Source organism: Nicotiana attenuata, chromosome 4 (assembly GCF_001879085.1).
Source record: "Nicotiana attenuata strain UT chromosome 4, NIATTr2, whole genome shotgun sequence".
Lineage (NCBI taxonomy): Eukaryota > Viridiplantae > Streptophyta > Magnoliopsida > Solanales > Solanaceae > Nicotiana > Nicotiana attenuata.
In genome coordinates, this window is record NC_031992.1 from 6,279,736 (window position 1) to 6,288,738 (window position 9,003).

General features: G+C 36.3%; 2 protein-coding genes across 2 annotated transcripts; one reads left to right on the plus strand and one right to left on the minus strand.

Moving 5' to 3' along the window:
- LOC109224893 (putative S-adenosyl-L-methionine-dependent methyltransferase Mb0746c) lies at positions 2,293-4,469 on the plus strand. The gene is made up of 2 exons (XM_019389459.1): positions 2,293-2,896; positions 3,669-4,469. Exons 1-2 carry the CDS (start codon positions 2,530-2,532, stop codon positions 4,289-4,291), a joined length of 990 nt encoding a protein of 329 aa, XP_019245004.1. The 5' UTR covers positions 2,293-2,529; the 3' UTR covers positions 4,292-4,469.
- On the minus strand, positions 6,038-8,681 carry LOC109224894. Its single transcript, XM_019389461.1, has 6 exons — positions 8,392-8,681; positions 8,170-8,277; positions 7,947-8,077; positions 7,042-7,142; positions 6,603-6,662; positions 6,038-6,428 (listed from the first exon to the last, which is right to left on the minus strand). Exons 1-6 carry the CDS (start codon positions 8,660-8,662, stop codon positions 6,344-6,346), a joined length of 756 nt encoding a protein of 251 aa, XP_019245006.1. The 5' UTR covers positions 8,663-8,681; the 3' UTR covers positions 6,038-6,343.

The window sequence follows — 9,003 nt, forward strand, 5'->3', positions numbered from 1 at the left end:
CTTCAACTTGATTGCTTGGAGCTTGAAACTTGTGGGGGAATTTGCAACGTTTGATCAACGAGCTCTTTCTTACTTCTTGTTATGACTTCTCGTCCTTTCTTGAGTTATGAAGACCCCTATTTATAGTTGTGGGAGGGAGGAGTTATGATAAGAACAAACTCTTTCCGACCAATCAGATTGAAGCATGACAAGGCCACATTTGATTGGCCAGAACATGTCACTTGCACATGTGACACGATTTCGTTGGCCTTTTAACTTGACTTGGCATGCCTTGTCATTTTGATATGTGGCATGATCCTATTGGCTCTTCCTTTTGACTTGGCGTGCCATGTCATTTCACGCATGGCACCAAACTAGGCCTCTAGGAAGATGATATCTTGGTCCTAGCGAAGTAGGCTCATCATTTGTAGCATTAAATTGGACTTATATAATTAATCCAATTATATTAGCCCTAAATATTTATTTGGACTAATATATTTAAAATAGGGAATCCAAATTATTTATTGAATTTGAGTTCAATAAATTTTACATGCCTACAGTACTGTTGGGTATTTGTGATAGTTTTTAGAACTTGTGGGTATAAGACATGTTTCATGTTTTTTCAAAAAAAAAAAAGTGACATGTTTTGAAAATTGATGCCCAAATACATTTTATCTTCAAATCAAACTTCACCCAAATTAAATTTTTCAAAACAAATTTGGGAATATATGGTCAAACGCTAGCTTAGGAATTTAGTAGCTTAGAATGTCACTGTATATGACTATATGTATATTATAATGCTCAAACTTTTATTTTTGAAATATTATGTCTAGATAGTTATAGCAATTTCTGTACAATATTGACACAACTACAATCGTGCATTTGTCTCAACAACTTGAACTATAGTTTTTTCCACCACGTTTTTTTTTTGTGTGTGTGTGTTTACAAGCGAGTACAGTTGTAACTTATAAATATGAGGTCATGGAAGGAGTGCATATCATGCCAATGCAAAAGTGTTAAACTTTTCATAAAGTACACATGATATATTGAGAAAAAGACTTGTAGATTCATAGGCTATATATGTGAAAACGTTCCAAGAACCTTATCCAAGTCAAACATTTAACACCAAACAATGGAGCTATCTCACCGTGCACAAAAACAGAAAACCTATCAAGGACACAAAAAAGGTTCGCATCTGGCAACCAAAGGCAACAAATGAGTACTTGATCATACGCCAGAAAAAGATAGGACCACCCGTCTTTATTAATAACAGACCACATGTGGTGGATAATGGTAAGTGGATAATTGCGCCTACCTATTTTCACTAGGCGCATGCAGTAACGAAACTAGAAATTCTGTCCACGGGATTGGAAAAGAAATTGCAAAACCAATATCTAAAAAGTTCCTTTACGTAAAGGGGATTCAACCATATGCAAAAGAAAATTGATTTTATCGTACATGTACAATACAATTTTTAAATAAAGGGATTCAATTGGACCTTACTTTAGCTCCGTCACTGGGCATATAGTTAGTACACATATCTATGTGTATCTCTATTATTTATGAATATATAATTTGGCCCTAAGGTAGTGGTTGTGCTCTTGCACATGTTGTTCAAAAATCTACATCCACCCTTGACGATGTTGTCGGATGAGCGAACAAAGGGTCACATTGAAAGTTGATAAGAGAATATCACACTATATTATGATGCTTTTTGGGAAAATCATACGAGCTTAGTCAAAAGGAAAGCTGACTACGAGCTTAGTCAAAGGAAAGCTGACGATATTACACCATATTCAGAATATATTTGACTTGTTTTAGCCCAACAATTGGTATCAGAGCTGATAGAGTAATGACACGAGTATAGAGATGGTGCAAAAAAGTCGGCTTACTGTCTTTACTCGTTTGCAAGCTGGCGCACACACAAGAAGAAGTTCATGGCTATCTAGATACGAAAAGCTCGTGGCTTTCCAAATAAGCCTATAAATTTTGGTGATGGATTATATGGTATACTTAGAGGGGAAGATTATTGGATGTGTGAACAAAGTTTTCCCATTCACATTGTAAGTTGATAAGAAAAAGAAGCTATAAGTAAGGTGTAATGATACTATTAATAATGTGAAGCTTTTTGGAGAAAACCATGTAGGCTTGATCGAAAGCGGATAATATTACACTATATTAAGAGTATCTATCAACTGTCTTAGACCAACATGTCGGATCCAGTTTACGCTTTTTTTTTTTCTTTCTTAATTTAAAAATTTCCTAGCTCGTTAAAGATAGTGTTAAGAGGGGGAAAGAATCAAAGAGTGCTAGGCAAAGGGATGAAAATTGATGGTTGTCGTGGCCTGCTTCATTACCTTCCTTTACTTAACACAGAGAAGCTGGACACGATTGAGCTATTTTTCTCAGACGTTGGTTGTGTGTGGCTGTCTTTCCTTATCCCTAATAACAACCTTTTTCCTCTCAATAGTACTCTTTGTTTTATTATATATTGCATGGCTTATCTCTTTAGTTCTTCCCTTCTATTAGTCACTAAAAATCAGCACAATAATGTCTAATCAAGAAAATGGTAGCTTGCCAGATTTTATACTACCTGATTCTTTGTACACTGAAACCATCAGAGAAATTCATTCAAAAATAGAGCAAAATTGGGACTCTTTAAGACAATCGGCACGTCAAACTGCAGCAGGAAGGGCACTATGGAAACAAGTGATAAATGATCCATTAGCAGAGTTACTTGCAGGAGAGACATACCTGAAGAAGTTGTATGAGAAGATTAAGAAAGACATCCTCAACAGTGCTAGAGAGGTTTCTGGAGTTATCATTGCTGTTAGGACACTATGGTTTGATAAAAGAATTGAAGCAGCTCTTAATTCCTTTGATGGTGGAGGAGCACAAGTTGTCATTCTAGGAGCAGGTAAGTGATGTTTCAACATGATCTCTTGCACTATATATACCCTGTGACATTTTAGATATAGAGATGTATACTTCTTGCTACTTAATGGCAATTGACTAGTTTTCATTTAGTAATTTGTAGTCAGTGGCAGGGACAAGAGGTGTCATCTGACACAGCTTCGCAACATCAAATTGGGACCAGAAGTAAAGCCTTAAAATAACCGCAGTCCTAAATCCAAATAAACTTACAAGTCTGAATTGTGTCAATACACTGATATCGCTTATGCAAAATCCTACATACACCCTGTTAGTAGCCAGTCACTGAACTGATCAATTGTCACTCACCCCATCACAGGAAATTAATATGTCAGTGATTCATATACCAACTAAACATTAACAAGATGCAACAGATTCCAGCTCTGAATCCCCAAAATACTAGCCATCAACTGGCGATACACTAATCTTATCTGATGATAAAAATAGTCTCTCATTAAATACAGTCCTTTCACTTAGGAGCAACTATGACTATGTTTAGATAAAAGAATTCTAGAAAAAACAAATAACGACTAGGTAATTTGATACATCCATTTAAAATTTGATGAACAGAATGTTATTTAATTCCTTTGAGTTATGGCCTCGACATGGAGATTGAACACTGAATAGACATAGATTGTCCACCACAAGAGGGTATGCATATTTCACCTAGTATTTTCATTGCTCAGTCCTTGGAAGCTATTCGATTTCATTTAGAGAAAATGTTATAGAGCAAACCAGTGTCTGTTCTTCTTCTGCAGGTATGGATACAAGGGCATATCGCTTGAGTTGCTTGAAAGACAGTAACATTTTTGAAGTTGATTTTCCCGAAGTTCTGCTAATGAAAACCACTATTTTAGAGGCAGCAGCAGAGGCAACAAACAAGCAAAACATGATGGTAAAATCATTGAACAGAGTGGCAGCTGACTTGAGAGAAAAGGACTGGCTTGAAAAGCTTCAACAATCAGGCTTAAAGCTAAATAAGAATACAGTGTGGGTATTAGAGGGCATTCTCTACTATCTCTCGCACTCAAATGCAATGGAAGTACTGAAGATTATCGCAAATAACTGTACCTTTGCTCATACAGTACTCTTAGCGGACTTCATGAACAAGCAATCAACCACAATGTCCAGCTCAAATTTCCATTTCTATAGCGACTATCCTGATCAGTTATTGCCATCACTAGGATTTGCTGATGTTAAACTTTCTCAAATTGGTGACCCAGATGCCCATTTTGGGCTGTTGCATGACCCATTAAATTTGTTCAACAAGTTGCGCAACTTGCCCAGGTCACTTCAAACTCACCCAGATGATGGAACACCATGTTGTAGGTTGTATTTGCTTCAAGCTTCTGGAGAGCCACCAAATCAAACTATTTTGTGAATATTATAAGAATAGTTCACCAATAAAGTCTAACTTACTGTTAAGATTAGAAGCACTCCTCATTGATTGTAATTGTCATCTTACCAATTAGCTATACGTGTGACTATGTTATTTAACCTGTGATTAGTAGACTTTTTATGTTTTCAAGATCTAGGTAATACTTAAAAAAGGTTCATGATATCATGTTTCAAGCACCTTCTTTCCCCTCCAGTTCTAACTCTTGCAAGAGTTTAAAAAGAGACAACAGCGCACTATTTTGCCCAATCTCCGAAAAAGTTTGTTCTATATCCCGAGCAACATAGAAACATTATGTATAAAATATAAAATGAAAACATCCTTTGTCAGTATGACCAAATGGCAATTAAGGAACAGAGAAGCTTCACAAGAGTGAGCTATTTACTACCTGAAGAACACCTTATTTGTGCAGCATTGAACTTAGCAACTACTGCCATACTTGAATTAGCCAGTAGACAGTTAGCGATTCCAATTCTTTGTGCTATTGCTAGAAGTTTTATGTGTCATCCTCTCAGTGGCGGCAAGTTACATACTATTTGCAAATACAGTTGTTGAACGGTTAGTCAGCCCTGATAAAGCAAATAAGCATGAGAAGAGTATATCATACAAATTATAATTCAGTTGGAAAAGTTGACAGCCCGTGAGGAAAGTGGATATAGTTCCATCAATCCAGTAAAGAGATTCAAATTATAGCTAACCACTTATATGTATAGAGTAAATCTCAAGAGTGGCTATTGTCAACTATGACAAAAACTCAGCATACTCATAGAGTCCACTCTATGTACAAATAGCCAATTTCTACAGATTTTACTTCTGAAATCGTCGAGCTGACTCTGACATTGAAATGTCCACGGGACATGGACAATTCATTAGCTTTATAAATTGTTGAAGATGAAACTCTCATATATACAATTCTCTTATCTTACCCTATGTACTCAATTCTCTCAGTTCTGTTTGGTACGCTTAAAACAGCGTAATCCAATCCTTATGATACATATTCTTATCCTATGTATTCAAGTCTCTCAGTTCTGTTTGGGGCATAGCTAAGCATAATCCAATCCCTCAGTACGTACTGCTTGGCAGGCATTCCTGAAGTTCTGCTTTCATATCAATTCCTGGACTTCACAAGAATCACCTTTACCATATCACGTTGAAAATCTACTCACTAAGAGATCAATGCAGCTTAGGTAACTATCATATCACTATATTGTAGATTTGAGCAAGTTTGGCAAGAAATTTAATAGTCTAATGTAATGGTACAACTAACAAATGTTGGACAGTATTACCGACACAACCAATAAACAAATATATCTATTATTACTGTTTTTTAATAATTATGAATATAGTGCTCATGGAAAGGGAGAAACTATAGAGGTACATAATGACAGCAGACATAAATATGGCTTTCTACAGTGAGCACTATGTGCTCCAAGAAAGTAGAAAAAAAGATTGAAAATTTTGTGAGAAAAAGTTATTAATCCCATTAAATACCAAGATTTCTTTCCTTCCATACAATACACATAAGCTCCAAGTGAACAACCTTCCAAGCTCTGTTATTTAGTCTTTTACTGCCATTATATAGAAAAGGAATACCACAAAGCCAAACAGACTACCTAATTGTATCATGAGGCAAGAACTAATATGAACTCAGTCCACTACATCAAGTGGGCAGAATATCTAGTAAAGTTGATGCAGGTTGTGTAACTTGTAGAGCAAAGAGCATCAAATTTGTAATGCCATCAATTCTTCACATAGAAAAACAATAGAAAAGAGTCGATTTTATGCATCATAATTCACTTGTTCGTAATTTCAATGGAAGTGAAGATATGTCTGCTCACTAAAACTGATAGCGACTGAGGTAAAATGCATTTAACAGGAGAAAATCAAAACAATGAAAGGATAAACTTGAACTTTAAATGGATGTACAACCTATTTTACAATTTCTCTTTTTGCCCTTCCAAACCTAAAGGAAAAGCATCTCAAAATTGGCAAATGCAGAATCCATCCTGTTCATTCTTTGACTTGAATAAGGATTCATCAAACTTCTAGGCATTCCTTGACGCCTTGCTCAAGCTTGTCCAGACAAGTGACTGTATCCATGAGAGCATTTGCGACCTTTTGTCTGTAAAAAGTAGAGCAGATCCATGCCATAAGACAAGGACAAAGCAAGCATGAAACATTTAATTTTGTTATCATGTTTGTCAGTCATATATAAATGGAAAATTTTACGTGAAAGAAACCAACACAAGTTTTGAGAAGAAAATAAATAGGGATTGTTGCAAATCAGTAGCCATACCTATTAGAAGCAACTTGCACATCTATTTCATTTGCCATGTCACTGAGAGAAGCAAAAGACCTGCAACCATGAAATACAGAAATATTGTGTCACAAAATTTCTGTCAAATTTCTCCAGTCTAAACAAACACGTTCATATATGTCTCATAGTAATAACTCAAGACTGGCTTTTAACGTCTTCAGAGCACATTAAATATGGCAAACAGGCAGTAAATGTACACATCCTCCATATCCTTATAGAAACTAAATAGTAACTATTAAGGATAGTTCCATGGAAACACATAATGAGAAATTTCTCCACCAAGATTTTTTTAACCGCCAGCAGGTACTGAGCGTAAGATAAGTTGCTAAGCTACTAACAAAAACATATTCTAGAATATCTGCTAATAAACAGGTAATACAACTTCCACCTTGAAGGCAAAATACGTTTTACTGGCTACCTTATGAGATCAATAAGCTTGGTCTCAGCTGCTAACTTTACCGGGTCCTTGTCAGCAAGCAAAGAAGAAGCATTTTTCACAACCAACCGGAAAGTGCAGACCTGAGAATTAGGAATCTTCCATATCAGCCACGAAGAACATACAATACAACACAGGTCAAAAAGGTATATCAACTTAGAAAATAGAGTGAACATTATCACTCTTTTTTGCATTATTATTCGCTTTGTTTCCATGGTTTTCGCCTCCCTATCTTTCATGTTACTCTTGGAAGTTGCATTACAACAAAACACAATCTTCATGTAAAAGAATTATTAACATGTCCACACCACTAATGCACTTCAATCAATCAACCATAGCTCAATCCCAAACCAGTTGAGATCGGCCATATGAATCATTGCAGCGAAAGATGTAGTTTATTAGCTAGTGGTTCAACCGAATCCATTATTTTCGACATGGATATATATGTATGTGCGTGTGTGTGTGCGGGTGCACGCAAAACACTAATATTTTAACAAATACATTTTGAACTCATAATTTTAGAGGTATAATAAATTTAATGCTAAAAATTCTATAGGTTGAACCCATCAAGTTCAAATCCTGCATCTGCCTCAGATCATCAGTATACATGCAACTCAACTCAATTTCATATTTAGAGGATTTTTAGTTGGATCATTTTTACTCTATCCATTAACCTACAACATCCTTTTTAATGTAATAACTTTGGACCGGCTATGCTTTGCAAAACTCTCAATACACAAAGTGAAACCACTTGGTTTAGAACTAAGTACCTTAGCAATTTTAAAAATAAAATATGCAGCCGCGAGTTAAATGTGATTAATAAGTCCATCAAAATCAGCAAGAAGCCGGTAAACTATTTTAAATCAAAGCCAAAGCAGAGGTCAAACCTCAACTCCACTGTTTGATTGAAACTGAACAAAAGAATTCCTCTCTTGAGGTATACAATCCCTTGCAGCAGATCTCAATAAGCTCTGAACTTCTTCAAGTTCTTTTTCACCAAAATCAGGTTCAGTTCTCGCTGTCAAATACAAAGCAATTAATCCAGTTCATGAATTGCAGAAATGTGAAGAAAAAGAGCAATTTCCAAATAAACAGTATGTTAGTATGTACTGAGTAAGAGATAAGCAGAGCCGAGGATGTTTCTAGAAGCATCGATTGGAGCCAAAAGGTACTTGGCAGTCTTCTTCTTTTGATCTCTTAACCATTCTTTTGGTCCTGCTGAGAACATTTCGCACAAAGAAAAAAGCAATTCAGTTAAAATTTAGGCTAAATTTCATTGTTTTCAGATAAACTATTCTTAATTTTAGGTTGAAGAAAACTAGTGATAAGTACATATGCCGAAGGAGAGAGCAGACGCAGGATAAGTGAGAGGAGCAATGAGTGAGAGCCAAACGACGGCGTTCCTGCGACTGAAAACCTTGGTTTCGAGCGACGGCAGTTGTGGTTGTACAACCAGCGGCGGTTTTAGTGGTTTCGGAGAGACTGTGGTGGTGGAGGAGGACGGGATAACGGAGATACTCGGTGGCGTCATGGTGGCGATGACTCTGGAAAAGCTAGGATGAGCTGACGGTTGGGCGTAACGGTAATGATTGTTTCTGTCCATTTAGAGCAATTGACAAATATAGATCTTTATGTTTAGGCAGAATGACTTAAATGGTACCTATACTTGTGCCACTTTGTCATGCCGGGTCCCAAACTTAACAATTTACCAACCAAATTCCCTTACCCTTAAAAACTGAGCATTTTAAACCCCGCTCATCCTATGTGGCATTTTTTACTGAAGTGCGTGTGCTACACTCGTTTAAGGAGCGTGAGGCCTATTAAAAAGGCACCAAGAGCCATTTTTTGGCTGTCATCTTCTTCCCGATTGTTCATCCTCCATTGTTGAAAAAAAGTGAGCTTTTCTTCTATGCTTTTCTCTCTCTCCAACATTTTCTGTCCAAT

What these genes read in the sequence shown, in the direction of transcription:
- LOC109224893 (XM_019389459.1), top strand. Translation starts at nt 2,530, where the DNA reads ATGTCTAATCAAGAAAATGGTAGCTTGCCAGATTTTATACTACCTGAT. An exon ending in AGTTGTCATTCTAGGAGCAG is followed by an intron (nt 2,897 to 3,668) that starts GTAAGTGATGTT and finishes CTTCTTCTGCAG; the next exon opens with GTATGGATACAAGGGCATAT.
- LOC109224894 (XM_019389461.1), bottom strand. Translation starts at nt 8,662, where the DNA reads ATGGACAGAAACAATCATTACCGTTACGCCCAACCGTCAGCTCATCCT. An exon ending in TGCTCTCTCCTTCGGCATAT is followed by an intron (nt 8,278 to 8,391) that starts GTACTTATCACT and finishes AAATGTTCTCAG; the next exon opens with CAGGACCAAAAGAATGGTTA. An exon ending in CTCTGCTTATCTCTTACTCA is followed by an intron (nt 8,078 to 8,169) that starts GTACATACTAAC and finishes TGTATTTGACAG; the next exon opens with CGAGAACTGAACCTGATTTT.